This window comes from Manacus vitellinus, unplaced genomic scaffold, assembly GCF_001715985.3.
Source record: "Manacus vitellinus isolate BGI_N305 unplaced genomic scaffold, ASM171598v3 scaffold_91_pilon, whole genome shotgun sequence".
In the NCBI taxonomy this organism is placed as follows: Eukaryota; Metazoa; Chordata; class Aves; order Passeriformes; family Pipridae; genus Manacus; species Manacus vitellinus.
In genome coordinates this window covers 587395-604156 of record NW_021940873.1, presented here as the reverse complement: position 1 = coordinate 604156, position 16762 = coordinate 587395, and the positions used below count along the sequence as shown (strand labels likewise).

General features: G+C 44.1%; 1 protein-coding gene across 1 annotated transcript in view; it reads right to left on the bottom strand.

Moving 5' to 3' along the window:
• Nucleotides 1–15507, bottom strand: part of EFCC1 (EF-hand and coiled-coil domain containing 1) — a 51192-nt gene extending 35685 nt beyond the window's left edge. Inside the window, exons 1-2 of the mRNA XM_029965204.1 lie at nucleotides 15399–15507; nucleotides 14849–15255 (exon numbers count right to left, since the gene is read on the bottom strand). Coding sequence (XP_029821064.1) covers nucleotides 14849–15204 — 356 coding nt within the window. The 5' untranslated portion in view covers nucleotides 15205–15255; nucleotides 15399–15507. The remainder of the gene's footprint in view (nucleotides 1–14848; nucleotides 15256–15398) is intronic.
• Nucleotides 15508–16762: the final 1255 nt, after the last annotated feature.

Here is a 16762-nt window from a genome sequence, read left to right as displayed (position 1 = left end):
ATCTTTAATATTCCATATATATGCACATACCAAGCAACTTGGAGTGAAGTGAGAAAATGTGAACAGACAAATACCAACTGACCTCAACCAGCACGAAGGGCAAATGAATGGAAATATTAAAGTCCATGCTTTCTTTCTGATAAACACACAGTATTTTGGAAATGCTCTGCTTGCCCCCAGATCTCAGCTGTGTTGGTAACCACTGGGCCAGCACTCTGACAAATGATCTTTTACAATTATGTGGGGAAATATTTGCTGTGCCAGCATGTCAGAAACACTAAGCCTGGCTTTTCAGATTAAATTTTGCTGTGGGCACAAAGGGATAAAAAGGCTCCTTGCAATATTGGCCTGGCTGTCTGTTACACAAAACCTGACATCTCCATTGAATGGCTGTGCTGGTTCCCAGCCCAGCAGGAAAGCCCAGGGGGCTGAATGGGAATGAATGAAGTGGTTGGAGGCTGGACAATGGGATCCCTGGGCAGCGTCTGGGATGGCAAAGCCTGACCTAAAGGCAGGGACTTGTGCAGGCTTTTGTCAGACTAGATTTTGGTTGGACTCTTCAGCTATCTAATCCTGTATTCTACTCATTATGTCCCACGAGCTCGGGAGGGGTGGGCAAGAAATCCTGAGTGAGGCTGCTGAGAGGGGGGAGTTTTGTCTGGAGCTGAGTTCAGAGTTTGGCTCTCACGCTGCACTGGAGGGTTCAGAGGTTTTCCCAAACTCTGGTTGATGTTTATCTCTGTAGCTCAGAGGTTCTTCTTAGCAGAGTCACAGTTAATCCATTTTAAACCCCTCTAATCTCCAGGTATCAGTGATATTTGTGCATCTAAACGAGGTGGTTGCTGCAAAAGAATTCAACAGCATCTCTAAGCTTGTAGGTCATGTTTTTCTATCTGAAGGGAATTGTAGAATCAGTAAGTAATGTGGGCAACAGCTGCCTACTGCTGTGGTCATGATAATAGTGTTTTAGAAGGGGAAACTGGTGTGAAGGAAAAGCATCCTAAGATCTGGTCTGAAGTCTGAGTTAGAGCTGAGCTCAGATCATGGGTCCTCTGCAGTGGCAGATGTGACACAAGCCTGCTTCTCAGAGCAGCAGCCTGGGATTCCTGCAGAGGAAACCACTTCTACAGTCAAACCCCTATTTTGTCATTTTTTGTACATGGAAAGCTCAAAGCCAACACACAGAAGCATTTCCCCTGCTGTTCATGTACCTGGGCATCCTGAGCCCTTCCCTGGCACTCTGCAGGATTGCAGTCATTCCCATGGTGACTCAGGTGGAGATTCCACCTTTGTATTTCTCACCTGCTAAGAGGTGTTTTTAACTGGTATTTGAGCTGCTCCCTTAAAGCTGTAACCTTTCCTGGAGCCAAGCACCTTGCAGGAAGCTGCTCCATGGCTTGGGGGACCCACTGGGTAAGAGTCACTTTTTTGTCTGCTTTGAACCTGCCTCCTGCTCTCATGTGCTGAGTCAGAGTTCCTGCACTGAGAGACTGAACAGTTCTTCCCCATCCATCTTCTTCAGGAAAATTTTGCAGATCCGTTTCACTTCTCTCCTCAACTCCCTCTCTTTCACATCTGCAGTGCCTTTTGTCACACTTGTTGCCTTTTCTATGCCTCTTCCAGTTTAATTGTTTTAGGTGAAAGGCTCATGAGCTCCTTTTTCTGATATAGGTGTTCTGTGAATGTGTGTAATTATTTTCTTTGTATTGTTCTCTGTTAATATTTTGTATTTCCTTTCCTCCCTGTAACTTAACAACTGAACAGATGATACATTCCTAGAGTTACACAGCTCAAAGGTATAATTCTTCAGCAGTTATAAGATCTGAGTTCATCACTGTGTCTGTTCCACTGAAGCTGTAAGTGCTGTTTGAGATTGGGTTTGGTTTCATTTCCTGCCCTGACCCTAAAATTGCATCAGTTCTCATTTATGTGGTCACTCACTGTCCTAAGATTATTCTGCAATTCTTCACAGCTAATCTTGGTTTTTTCACACCTTGACTAATTTTAAAATTTTTATTTTCAGTTGTATTTTACCTAAAAATCAGATTCTAATTGCATTATTGTAGCTTTCCTTACCATGTGATATAAAGCCTATTTCCCCAAATAAAATACAGCCCCAAGAAAATATGTTTCCAGACTACCAGTCATGGCTGGAATTAGGATAAAATCAAAGTTACATATCCAGCTCCCCCTCAGTGGATATTCTGATCTGAATCCAAGCTTTGTGATTCAAATGCATTTTTAGTGGAGACATGAATCAAATTAGTGAGCTGGAACTTTCCTGCTTTTAACTCCAGAGATTAATTCAAACTCACCTCTGAATGATGGTCTCTTCTGCAGTGTGTTTAATGAGACACAAACATCCTGATATATCATGGATTTAAACCGGTTTTTTAAGCACAAATTAATCTTTTAAATATAAAATCCATAATACATATATGGTGCACATCATCCACCAAGTTTTTTTTTCCGTTTAATCAAGGAGGGAGAGAAGGCCCTTTAAATTTAAGGATACACAATCTAAGCCACATAAACTTCTTTACACCTGTTTTATAGCACTGACTTGGCACTTTATAAGTTATATTCTGGGACAGATCATGGGTTTACAGTTTCACTTATAAAGTAATGGAAAAATGGAAAAAAACTACACATTTTTGCAAAGCATGGCAAAGCAGCACATGTTCCCAGGGTCCTGGGAGGACTTGTGTCACTGAAGAGTTGCTTCATTTTAAGCTTGGTTAAAACACAAACCAAAATTCAAAAGCCTTGGTTTGCTTAACTTCATCAAAAATAAATGCATCAGATCTTAAAGATTTGTGTTGTGAGATAATCCCAAACTGGAAATTCAAACACAGACTGAGATTCTGGGGGGGAGAGGCGAAGAAGGAGAGCAGGAGGATCAGCTGAAAGTGAACTGGGGCCTCTGCAGGTTGAACTTGTGGATGCTCCATAACCCTGCCTTTGGAAGAGCACAGTCCCTGGTGTCTGTCTGTCCTTGGATGCTCCATAACCCTGCCTTTGGAAGAACACAGTCCTTGGTGTCTGTCTGTCCTTGGATGCTCCATAACCCTCCTTTGGAAGAGCACAGTCCCTGGTGTCTGTCTGTCCTTGGATGCTCCATAACCCTGCCTTTGGAAGAGCACAGTCCCTGGAGTCTGTCTGTCCTTCAGCCCTCCCGGCTCACCCCATGCTGCCTTTGGAAGAGCACAGTCCCTGGTGTCTGTCTGTCTTTGGATGCTCCATAACCCTGCCTTTGGAAGAGCACAGTCCCTGGTGTCTGTCTGTCCTTCAGCCCTCCCGGCTCACCCCGTCCAGCCTTTGGAGATGCCACCCCGCTCCCTCCAGCCCGGAGCTGGGATCAGACAGCCCCTCCCGGGGCAGCGCTACCGCTGGGTGTGAGCCAGGGCTCTGACCCCGAGGAGGACAGCTCGGACCCTCATCCCGAGGGTCCTGTTCCCCTGTTCCCGGTTCCACGCAGGACCCCCCGGCAGGTCAGAGCTGCCCGAGGAGGGGTCTCTGTGTGCCCCGGGCCCAGGGACGGGCAGGATCCCAGAGCTGCCCCCCTCCCCTCCCCACAGCCCGCTTTGTCCCGCACAGCCCGGGCGGCTCCAGCACTCACCCCCTGCCCCACTGAAACCTCTCCTGCCTGGCCCGCTGAGGGCTGCGGGGCAGGGAGGAGGAAGGAAGGTGATGCTTTGACAGCTCCTTTTTTAGGGTAATGAGCAGAACTGCTCTTTCTTCCCCCTCCTGCTCCCCATGGCCTTTCCTTTCTTCCCCGAGCCCCGGGAAGGGAAGGATGGAGGTTCAGCTCTGCCCTGCAGGCACTCACAGATAAACTGGGGTGTCTTTGTGGGCTCTGCAATGGAGCCATTGCTTTGTTTAGGGCTTGTTTGTTGTTTGCTTCCTATATATAATGACAGGTGAATGCAGACCAATAGAATTAAAGTTTTGACTTGAGCGCATGAGGCAGCAAAGCATCAATTACCTGCTGGTGACTTCTGCACTCGTTCACAAAGCAGAGCTCCATGAATTTATCTAGTCCATGGGAGCCTGCCATGGAAAAGCTCAAACTGCTTGGAAGAGGAAGAAATAATTGTTGCCTTTCCAGCATTAATAATTTTCTGTTCTAAAAAGAATATAATTTAATAAAGAGATAATTTAGATTATAAACAACCTATACCCTAACTAGAAGAAAAGCCTTGTTTGATGCAAGACATTGCTGTTTGCAGAAGCAGAGCATTAACTGATAAGGTTGGAGAGCTGCAATTTAAATATAAGTGACTTTTAATACTTCACAAGAAGTGCCAATCCTTAGAGATTGACAGTTCCTCTGAATTATGTGAAGTACAGGTCTAAACACCTCAGAACTCTCAGGATCTTAGATCCTTAATGATGATTTTTTTAATATGAATTCCGAGCATAGATCATTCATATACTGCATAGTATTTACCTAAAAAGCCTTAAACTTATTTCCTTTTTAAAGATTCCTATTTTTAAATGCATTTGAAGCATCATTTGGAAACTGTAAATCATGATGACCGAAAAAACCCAAACCAAAGAGGGCAAAGCAGGCAGGGAACAATGGGACAGAGGGAAAAGTAGCAAGAGTAAGACAGACAGCACAAGAATAAACCTGGTACGTAGTTCTGAGATTAATCATAACTTTTCTGAAAAATACCAAGCCCTGGCTGCACTGGAAGGTCTTTTGTAGTGCATTTACCCAGGAATATCCTGCCAGGGCTGAGAATATTTCACAGCTGGAAGACTTCTCCTGAAAAACCCATCACATCCCAGCCAGGCCCCAGAAGCACAGCCACATTCTTGCTGACAGTATAAGCTAAGAGCATTCTTACTTTTGGTTTTCTTATTCTTTTTCCTCTGTTGAGGGAATTGTCTCTTGGAAATGTGGATAGTTTTGGAAATTAGGCAAACCCATGTAGATTCATTAATGGAAACACAGATCTTTCAGAATAAGGACCAGCTTCTCTTCTAACTTTTGCTTATAATAGTTCAAATTTTTGTATAGTTGGTTTTGGGTTTTTGGGTTTTTGTTTGGTTGGTTGGTTGGTTTTGTTTGGTTGACTTAGAAATCTGAGGAAAAAGTATTTTTCATCTAAGGAAACTGTCTCCTCAACATGGAACCAAAATGAAATATTTCATTTATTGATTCTGTGTGTCTTAAAGTGATATTTTGAAATCTGATTTATTAATGTCATTCAGATAGAAAAAATCAAAACAATTATCAAGAAAGCATCGAAATAAAATGCCACCATTTTTTTGCTTTTCCTTTTAATTTTGTCTATGTGAAATCTTGCCTGATGTAACCTAAATAAATATGCAACTAGTTTAAACAGTTCCCAAACTACACTTTTGGAGGATGACCTGAGTACTTTGCCTGGGTCTACATGAAACCAGAGCAGAGCTATAGGTGTGAGCAGCCCCTCTGTTTACCCCATTTATCATCTGTCAGGTCACTGAACCAGAGCACAATAAACAGCCCCTGGATGCACTTTGTCCTGCAGCACAGACTGTTTAGAGGTCTGTGCTTCCCAGTGCTGTGCAGGGGGAGTTCACCCCAGGGAGGTGTTGGTGCTGTGCCCTCTGGGTGCTCAGGGTGCTGTGCTGGTGTAGGGCCAGACTGAGCTCCCTGGGTGACCCCCACTGATGCACCCAAAATACAGGGGTACCCCCACCTGCAGGAGTCCTGCTGGAAATGCCACCTTCTCCCGTTTGCTGCCACAGAAGTGGGGACATAACCTCTTTTCCTGCAGTTTTCATAAGCATGGCTCCTATTTCTGTTGTGTAATTTTCTGCTAAGCAGTGCCCCTTAGACCTACCAGCTTCAGGACTGTGACAGTACTGTACCTGGAGCTCAGCTTAAACCTGCCAGTGCAGTGCTTTAAACCTGGCTGATCTCCCCATACTTTCATGTTACATAAATGAATGCCAAGGACGTGTGATGGGGTCGAGTACAGAGAGTAGAAGCAGAGCAGATGTGCTGTGAATAGCAGAAAGTTTAGTGTTATGATTAATGGGATATCATGAACCTTCCCTGAAACACTCTGCTGTGAACAGAGACTCTTCACCAAACAAAGCATAGGGCCTGATTTTCATTCTGGACATTCACTGAAAGGTTTGGGCGCTTCCCACTGAAATCTGATCCCTAAACCCCTCGGCACCTCTGCTCCTGGAATGGACGATGTGTGCTGTGATGGCAATTAGCACTTGAAGCTCAGACACCCTTCAGAGAATATTTTTCTCCCCAAACAAGGAGGGACTGCAACACCCAGTCAATCACAGCCTCTACACCTCATTTTTCACGTGGTTTTAAGAACGATGCTGTGAAGGCTGAGGTTACTTGTTACACAGAAGTGAATTTCTAAAGATGTCTTGTGCTCAGAGCTGATATCTGGCACTTATTGACCAAGCATTTCTGTTTTATAGAGTACTTTCCAATGTGAAATGGTGAACAGAACACAGGCAGCACCCTGGGATACAGATACCTGCAATAATTGTCAAGCTTCAGCCCATGCTGTTTTCTCTAAAGCTGAGCTGCACCTTTGTGATCCTTGAAGGGATATTTATTCACTTTTATCAGAATTTGCCAGATTTTCAGATGGGCATTATGAAAAGCTATAAAAATGTATACAGAATTCCTTTTTTCAAAGATAAAAGATGGTCTCTGAACTAAAGCCAGTCTCTTGATGTAATTCACAACTTTCAGGTTGCTTGACTGGAGCACACAGATAGTTTCACATCCGGAACTGTGAAAATATCATAGAATTACAGAGTGGTTTGGGTTGGAAGGGACCTTAAAGACCATGTAGTTCCAACTCTGCTGCCAGCTGGATATCTCTTCTCTATAATGGATCTAAGCAAATACTTTGACCAGCTCCTCCCCCTGCCCTCCTTCCCCTCTTCCCCCCAAATCTCAGTCCGTGTTTGAATTTCCAATTGCAAATCCAATTTGGGATTATCTCAGAATGTGAATCTTTAGGATCACATGCATTTAATCAGGTTTACTCATGGTTCAGGGCATTATTTTCCAGCTGTTTCTCTGGTCTGAGGGCAGCATTATCCTTAGGTTGTGACTGCAGTTTTCCTTGGGCTGCTTCAGTGGCTGCAGCTCTGGACAGCTGAGATACAGAGTGCCAGGGAAATGCCACGTATCACAAAGAGAATACCATAAACCACTCATGAGAGAGGCAAAGACCAATCTGGATTTTAATCAGTCTGCTAAGCAGGGAGATGAGATACTGATAAAGTTGAAAAAGTACACTGGAGAATGAAGGGAAGAGAAAGTACAGTAAACATGGGCAGTGATTGAGCAGGAATCCAGACTCTGGGGAGCAGCAAAATGAACAAATATTTGCAGGACTGCTAAATAACCATGTCACTGAAAGTACAGAAATTGCCTTTACTGTATTTCCTCACCTCAGTGACATTTATCAGCTCACCCCCCAACCTGCTCAGAGTCAAGGCAGTTTTAAATACTGCCTGTCTCCCTCAGTTCCTGGTAGTTCCTAAGGAACATGATGGTATTTAAAGTCTTTTGATCTTAGCTGTGCTATCCTGGGGATGGGGTTTAAGAACTTTGCTTGGCTATGGGTTTGTATTATGGCAAGTTCCCAGCAAAGTCATGGAGTCAATTAATCTACTTTCTAAATATTTTCCCAGGTCTCCAGATGATTTAGTGTTTATATTACATAGAGCTGCTCTTTGAGAACAGAAGTTATGATAAAGTAGAATAGTTGCCTGTGCATCTGGTATTCCCTTCTCTGGGTGGCCAACTCTATCAGACACCTGTTTGGAGCAAGCTGCTGAGACAGAACATATTACCTGCAAATCAAAGGACAGGTCTGAGTGCACTGGTCCAGATTTCATGATTCCATCCTTTTTTTTCCCCCAGTAAATAAATTTAAAAGGCTTTTTGTTGAATTTGGGTTTTGTTTTGCTTAACATCCACTAATTTTTCTCAAACAAAGGGTGACTTCGCTCATCTTGTTACATCATTGTCTGTTTTGGGATGTATTCAAGAGATAAGGCCTCCTCTCCTGCAGATCATTAATCCTTCCATATTCTGAGAGCAGACTATTTTAGCAAGACAAATTAGCTTAATCTGTTTGAAAACTTGGGTCGTCAGCATATATCTTACAAACTACCTTGTCTGGTTTGTATTCTGAAGGAAAGTGAGATGAAGAGCAAAAAGTGAATAATCGCTTCCTATTTCTTTAGTAGAACTTCTCATTTTCATGAAGTGATTTTCAAGGTTTATGAAGAAAATAAAAAACTGAATTTCTTCCCTTTTATTCTTCCAGCAGAAAAAAAAGCTTAAAAGAATGCAGAATTCTCTGCCTGTGCCTGAGTGATGATCAGCAGTGCTTGGTTTGCAGAGTCACTTATGTGAAAGGACACAAAAATGACATGTGCTAAACCCACATGAGATACGAGTGGTTGAGTTGTTTTAATTTTCTCTCTGGAGGAGCTCAGTGGAGTCCTTAACTACTTTATACAATGTGTGTGTTTAAGTGCCTGATTGAAGCACTTGTCACTACTCTGGTCCTCTCAGGATCTTGCCCTGGTGGGTTTACTTTGGATTTTTGTCAATATCTGTGACATCCAGGGAGATAAAACATAAATACCCCACGTTTAAACCACAGCTTACACTTTGAGGTTACATATTACTACTTGGTCTTACATAAAACTGACCTGAAGAAAAAATAAATTTTAAAAATGCACCTGGCCCTTCAAAGCCTCTGTTAGGGAGGTCTGGCCAACTTCCATGCAGTAGATTTATTGCCCAGTGTGTTCCTGTTACTCCTAGAAGCAAAGGAATGCTGATGGATCCAGCAGCTCTGATCTCAGAGCGTATGAGCAGAGCACAGCTCAGTCACATGGAGTGGGAAAACTGGAGTGCTCTGGGCAAGGCCCCTTCCTGCAGGTGCTCTTGAGCACAGAAGGGGCTACAAATGTGTCAGGTTTGCTTAAGAACCGAGGAGAGGACCAGTATGTGGCTGTGCAGGCAACAGGGAACTGTCCCCAGGGAGGTTTATCCTGAGCTGTGACACTTGGTGTGACAGGAGGCTACAGACTCTTGGCCTAGTGGTGTGTTTTTCTTGGTGATAAATAATTGCTTTAAGCAGCTCTCCTGCACTGCTGGGAGCTGGCTTTGGGTCCAGAGGGATGCAGACCCTGGTCTTGTCCAAGCTGGTACCTCCACTGCCACTCTGCTGTGCCTGTATCTCCGTGCAGGGGGCTCTGGAGTGCCAGGGTCTGTCCCAGGGTGGCACGGAGGTTAATGCAGCTCTGAGCTCTCTGCCCTGCTCCAGCAGCAGCACGGGGCACTGGGGGCCTGTCCCCAGCCATGGGACCGCCAGGCACAAGGGCCTGGGCAGCAAGTGCCACCCTGCTGGGGCTGGAGGGGAGAGGTGCTGCAAGGCAGAGGGGTGCAGTGAGGGCTGGGGATGGCCCAGCCCGTGCCTGCTGTGGGGGATGTGCTTTCCAAGGGGCCCAGCCTTTGATGGGGAGTCCAGTCCTTGGGTTTCAAAGGGGCGTGGGAGTAACTTTTTTCTTTAAAGTTATGTTTGTGTACGAAATTAATCTTTCTATTTGGCTGGCGTAGTCAAGATAGATAATATGCTGATCACCTAGAAAGTTTGTGCAGTAAGTGCGTATTTTCTTGGGGAAAGACTATCTAAAGCCAGGGCAGCCAGAGCAAGGAGGGAGGTGCACAGCTGTCACTGCGGGGCCATCAAGCTGCTGGCTGAACGTCCAGGCACTAATCCAAGGCTGCACAAACATTGAATACACACCCTCTGGGGAGAAAATAACCTCTCTGGTACAGGAGGGGTCAGAATGATGCAAATTCTGCACAGAAGGGGGGAGGAGACAGCTTTAACAGGCAGCTGTGCAGGAGAGCACAGAACAACCCCCTGGCTGGGACTGTGCTCTGTCCCTGCAGGGCTGCTCTGAACCCTCACCTCTCCCTCCCCAGGAAGGGCGTGCCAGGGCTGCCGAGGAACAGGGCTGTGGGAGCAGCCTGGACACCGGGAACGGGCAGTGCCCCGGGTGTGGCACTGCCATTGTGCTCCAGTGATTTACTCCCCACACAGCAAATAAGGCCAGGCAGATAAAAGGAGGATTTAGGGAGAAGGCAGGGAAAGCCTCCCAAGAATAAACACTGTGTAACTAAGAGCCCAGCACGGAAAAGGGCCAGAGAACTGGCTACACTTCCAACGGCACAGCACACAAGTACAGGCTTCCTTGGGGATAAATGCATTCATTCGAATGGATTTGAAGGAAAGGGTTTGCTGTTATTATGGGAAGCATTGAGAGACTTGCATTTGAAATAAAACTACCCCTTCCATAGGAAGAGATTGCTACACATTTTCTTCAATGCCAAGTTAATGTATTTAAATTGCTCTGTACCGTTCTCTTTATCATATGTAACAATATCCTCCATTATCCCTTTTTGGGAAATCAAACTTTAAAGTGTTTAAAGTTCCTTTAAAGTGTTCCCAATGAGAGTAATCTGATTTGCTTGCTTAGCTTACAATTCTACTATGAGACATGCCAGTAGTCTAAGCTTCAGATGATGATAACATATTCACCTGTTACTATTAACTTCTTTAAAAACTTGAAGTTCTGTGTTTTTTTGGGCAGACTTCTATGCAATACATAACTTCTCACAGTCCTAAGTAGAAAACAATAACCTGTACAAGCATAAAATGAGATGACATGAGTTCATCCCAAACAATCTGAGCACTTTTACAGATGAGGTTCTGCAAAGCAACATTTCATTTTACTCTCCATGAGCTCAGTTCCCTGACTGTCCTCATTCCTACTGCCATCAGTCCCTGCTCCCTGCCTGTCACTGCTCTTGGCCAAGGACATATTTATCATCTGCAGGTCTGTCCAGTCTTTTGTGTGATCCAGCACATGAACACCCACTGCCTCCATTCAAGTTTTGTGCCACCCGAAACAACTTGCCACGTTCCACCTCACAACCAGCAAATAATTGGTATTGATGACAATAGTCAAGCAGAAATAGTCCAGATTTTTTTTATTTACTATCTAATTTTTAAAATAGAACAGTTCTAGAATGCCTAAGTATAAAGCATGCATTATCATTCCAACTGGAAATAACCTGCTATAGAGACCTTCTTTCGTGCATTAGTGTTTCCTTCCTAGGGCTTTTCTTTCTTCATTTAATGGAGCTGATTCTGTACCAGTTAGGAATATTTCCATATTCCTCTCCTGTTCTTGGATTATTGATTTGGTCCATCCTGTTATATTTTACAGAATAAATGACAACCTGAGAAATTATTGAAAAGATCAGGACACTGTCTCCTGAAAGAAAAGTAGAACTATTTCCAAAGTAAGATAACCTGAAGCATAAGTTTTTAAAAAAAATTAACACTGATGAAATAAATAAATGGAGAAAATTATGCCAGAGGCCTCAATCTTGATATTTATAGGAGAATATGAGGGGAGGAAACAAGCCTCTGCATTCCATGCATAAAGGATTCCTACTCATTAACACATATAAATGCTGATGGATAATTAAGTAATTCGGGAGACAGACCATGCATATGGGAAGCATTTCTGGTATTTTATGACCCTTTCCACTGACCTATGTAATTACTCCACTGCTGATTAATGCAGCAACATAAACCCTCTGTGAACATCTCTATTATGAAGTGTATTTCAATTCTAAATGACCTTTCTTTTTATTTATTACACTGAGATCAAAAAAAATGTTGTTAAATTCTTTTATTCTCTCCAATGCTATTAAAGAGAAAAAGAATCCATAAACTTTATTAAGTGATCAATTTTTAAGCCACCTACAATGTAGTATAGAAAACAGAGCCAACTTATATTTGGCAAGAACAATTCATGTCAAACCAATCTAATTTCCTTTTCTGACAGGGAAAATGGCTGAATGGATAAAAAGAAGGAATAGATGTGACATTTTAATTGTAGTAACATTGTTATATGTGGCATTCCTATAAACAATACTTATAAGTCATAAGACTATATTAGAATACATGGATGGTGTCCCCTTGAGCTGGAGCAAAACTTAGTGGAAAAAAAAGGGAGTTTAGGGAACAGCTGGTAATGATTTGTCCTCAGATAGAGTCTATCAAGGGAAGGCCACCAGAATCTGGCCTGGGACCTCACCAGTGTGTTCATCTGGGCTCCAGCTTTTGAAGGAGAAATTACAAGTGTGCAATGGACTCCAAACTGGGGGGGAATGAGCAGTTTGGAGGTTAGTCCCAATAGCATCCTGAGAAACTGGAGAAATAATCCATAAATGGAACTGCTGAGCTTCAGTAAGAACAATTGAAAAGAACTATACCTGGGAAAATGAAATCAAGTGCCTCAGTACAAAATGAGAATAACTCCCTGGGCATCACTGCATAAGAATGGGACTTGACTGACTTTCTAAACCCTTCTGTATTCAGATGCTGAATTTCCGTTAATAATATGGAACTATAAATAGGAGTAGCATGTAAAGTTCATAGACTGGACCCAAACATGATCCTCTCTATAAGGAATGAGCCTTTAGCTGGAGCAAACCTGTGGCAGAACAAGCCAGTTAAGGTGAATTCTCAGGAGACACCCCTGCAATCTTAAATGCTCTCTGCAGGATACTCAAATCCCCATCCTCTTCTCTCCACTGCTGCCTCGCAGCACTAGTTCTTGCCAAGCCTAGGTCCTGCTCCCAGACTCTGTGTGGCACCTGGCAATGGAGAAAGCTCACTGGAGTACCAACTTCAGCACACACTGACTTGGATAACACTGCCATAGCACCAGGGACAGTCGGGGACACAGCAGCTCTCCCTCCACCTCCACACCTCGGCCAACTCAGCAGCTCCCTCAGCAGCACTGCCAGCACCTCCCCCGGGCTGCACGGCGGGGCTGGATCTCTGCAGACAGGAGGGGACTCCCTGGGAGCAGGAGGAGTTTGGGGGGGGAGCAGCACGAGTGTGAGCAGGGTAAGGGAGCGGGACAAGCCCTGGTGCCAGAGGCTGTGTGGGGCAGGGACAGCTGGTGTCCTTCCCCACAGCAACCCTGAGCTCTGCACCACCGAAATGAAACACCTCTGTGCCACCCCTGCAATGTGAGGAATGATGGCACTCCAGTTACTGTGGAATATGACCACAGGCATGCAAGCCACAGTCCTCATTAAGTGCCTCTGAAAGTGCTGGATCCAAGAGCTGTAGTACATGGATGGGGAGATGGAAGAGCTTTGTGGCCAAAAGGGAATCCGAAAGGGTGGGAACTGGCCTGGTCAATGTACCCCGGGATTAAAAAGGGGTGTAGTTCCCCAGTGGTCAGTCCAGCACCATTCCTGAGCTTTACACTCCCTTTAAATTAGCATGTAATATAAAAATAAATATTACAAATTAAGGTTATCTGACAAGGAACATGTAATTTACATTTTTAAACTCACAGTGTATGTTTTGATGTAACCCATAAAGTTCCTGCTCTGCAAGTCCCAGCTGACATTCCTTTTTGCCTTCAACTCATTCATCTCTACCTGTTAAAGGGGATTCTTTTATCCTTCATCATACTTGGGAAAAGCAATTCTGCAGGACAAGAAGTCTTTGGTGCTCATGCCAGGGAGAACATGAGACTAGACAAGTAGTGTGATCCCCCCTAACATTAAGAGTTTTCTCATTTATCTACATATCCCTGACAGTCACCTTGGACATTACATGCCTTCATAGTGTTTTTTAAATCCTACAGATGTTTAAATAAATGCTTTTATCTTCTGCAACCACACAGGTATTAACATACACAATGTTTAAAGAAAGACACTGGATAAAACGGTTATTTTTAGAATTTCCTCACTTCATAAAACAGTACAATAGCTACGATGCCACAAATAACTCACTATGAACTCTTCTTATAAGCAAACAGAGGAAGTGTAAGTTTAAGAAGAGACAAGGAGTTCAGAATAGACAATGTATTAAAATACTAGCTTTAGTACAGTTAGTAAAAATATATATAAATATTGCCTTTGCTTTGGGTCAGTGAAAATTTAAATTAGATGTTAATCCATAGGTCAATTTGAGACTTGGGCAGAAAAGCCTAACACACTTAATAACCATCAATGAGTCCAAGTTTCGTCTGAGACAAAAAGCAACAAAACCAGTGAACTATTAAATTCATGACCAACTTTCTGACTTTTGGAAACATTTATTTATGTTATTACAAAAGTGGAGTTTAGTTGGATAATGTATTTTTGTTTGAGATTCCCTCTATATTATTTTGTGGATTCAGGAAAGTTTCAGCTTCTCTCTTCTGGAGTATTACCTATTCTGTCAGAGAAGCAGCAGTGAAGACAGTAGAGTTTAAAACCACTGGCCAAAAGTTGGCCCTGTGTGCTTTCCCCCAATTCCTATGACAAGTTGAAGAGCTTTCCCAAGACATGGAGTGTCAGCCATCTGCTTACAGCTGGCTTTGGATGTGACCTAATGAGCAGGAAATAGGGTGAAAAAAAGAAGTGTGTTGGAAATGGTTTCTGAAGGAGTGTCAGCAATTTGTTTTGGGCTTTCTTGAAGCATTATGATGTCCTTTTGAGACATCACTGAGTCCTGTTGCTGTGTGTTTGAGGAGTAACTTCAGCTCTCTGCAGATCAGCACCCTTACTTTGGCCTACCTCCCCCTGAACACTGCCAGCTCTCTTATGGATCCCTACCAAGAAAATGGACAAGCAGCTTCTAATTTCCCTCTGGCTAGATTTTACAAGATGTACCTGGAGACATTTAATAAGCCCCAGCCAGTGATTTTCAAACCAACTTTGTGATTTTATAGGCACTTTTGATGGACTCAGACTTACCTGTAGTGCTGCAGTTCCGATTCCAGCTGCTGGATGTGTGTTTGCAGACGTGGCACCTCGTTGGCTTTCACTTCCAGCTCCCTCACTTTGCCAAGGCTGTTCAGGACGGCGTGTCTCGCCTCTTCCACCTTCCTCCTCATCTCTGCCTGTTCCCTCTTCAGGTTACGGTTGCAGTCCTCCAGACTGACCAGGGCTTCCTGGGAGCTCCTCAGCTCCCTTTCCAGCTCCTGGTTGAACCTGATTGCTTCTTCGATTTGCCCATCCCTGGAGCTCCGGATGAGCTCCATTTCCTTCAGGACACTTTGGAGGCACTTGCTCTGGGAGTGGTTCTGTGGTAATGGTCTCTTACTCCCCATGGAACAGGGCCCCTCTTCCCTGTGGTTCGCATGGCTCTTCCGCAGTCCCACCTACAACGACCAGGAGCAGAAAGAAGGAGAAATCATTGTGTCCAAAGCAGCTGACATTTTATCAAGACTGAAATCTCTGGATTGTAGTTTTTTGGGTTTTTTTCAATCACATATAGCTGATCAGCAACTAATAAGCTACTTACCTTTGTGAAATAGAGAGACAAGGAAATGTTCTCTGGAAAGTAGTTTTTAATATGTATCTGTAAATTTAATTTTCAAACTATTTGTTATTAGGTTATTGCACAAGTGTCCATATAGCTTTAAAGTCATTACTGTGGTCTGTCCTCAGAAGGCAAGTAGTGTTCTGAAAGAAATATTTCCAGTTAAGTCAAAGTGTTCATTGTAGAACTGAGTTCAGTAGAAGTGAGCTGGGGGAGTTCTCGAGCTCTCATCTATGGCCTTCTGATTCTTTCTGGGTTCTCTGACTGATGACTTCGTGTTTGCTTCTAATTTCCTTTCTCTTTTCAGATGAAAATGTAGAAGTGGCTTTGACCTGCCATGCTGGACATTGTGAGGAGGCACAGCCAGCTCAAGGAAATGGCAGTGTCACACATGGGGCAGAGTTCTGTGAGTGCTGTGTTAGTGGGAAATCTGACGTGATCAGAACAACCAGGGAACTCTGCCCTTCACTGCTTTGCCTGTTCCATGCTATTTCATGCCAGAGTAATTTAACTGCTGCTAAGTATGTATGGCCAGTACAGCAGAACCACCAGGAACCAGCCCCAGAATTAATGGGGCTCTGCAGAGGAGCCAGAGACTATTCATCAGCCTGTCTGCAGAACTGGCTCCAGCTCTGAACTCTCGTGACCACACTCTGAACAAAACACACTTCTAATGTCTCCAAGGCACTTATAACTGAGACACTGCATGTGCTTGTACAGGTAAGAACCCAAGAGTTCTTTCTGACTTTAGGAAAAAGCCCTGTAATGATGCATAACCAGTATATAACTGCCCGTGCATGTGCACTTGAGGAGTGGTATTACACACCTGAAGTCCCCTACACTTTTAGCAGGGTGCTTTTCAGCCTATCCCTTAACCATATACAATGTCACACTGGTGAAAATGCAACATTTGTCCTTAAAACCTCCACATAACCAAACTTTGCTAAAAATTAATGCTGAGGATGTAAGACCAACTTTGGTCTATGCCATACTCCTTTTATCCATTACGCTGGGGGCACAGGGCTTATTAGCACTGCATTTCAGAGAGCAGCATCTTTCTTAATAGACTGAACCAGTCACTTGTTCACAAGCGTTACTTGTCAGACTGGATTCTGCGGTGCTGTCGTTTTGCTCGCGTTAAAGAGGAACCAGAGATAAGTTAGTTATGAAGTCAGAAACACACTTGGAGCTCAGGCTCGGCTGGGATCCTTTTCCTGATGGGCAAACGGAGTTTTGCCTGACACCCCTGCGCCGAGGGGAGCGGGAGCGGCCGCACTCACCTGCAGCGCCAGGCAGCGCGCATCGCTGCTCTGCAGGGCGGCCCGCATGTCCTCCACCAGCTCCCG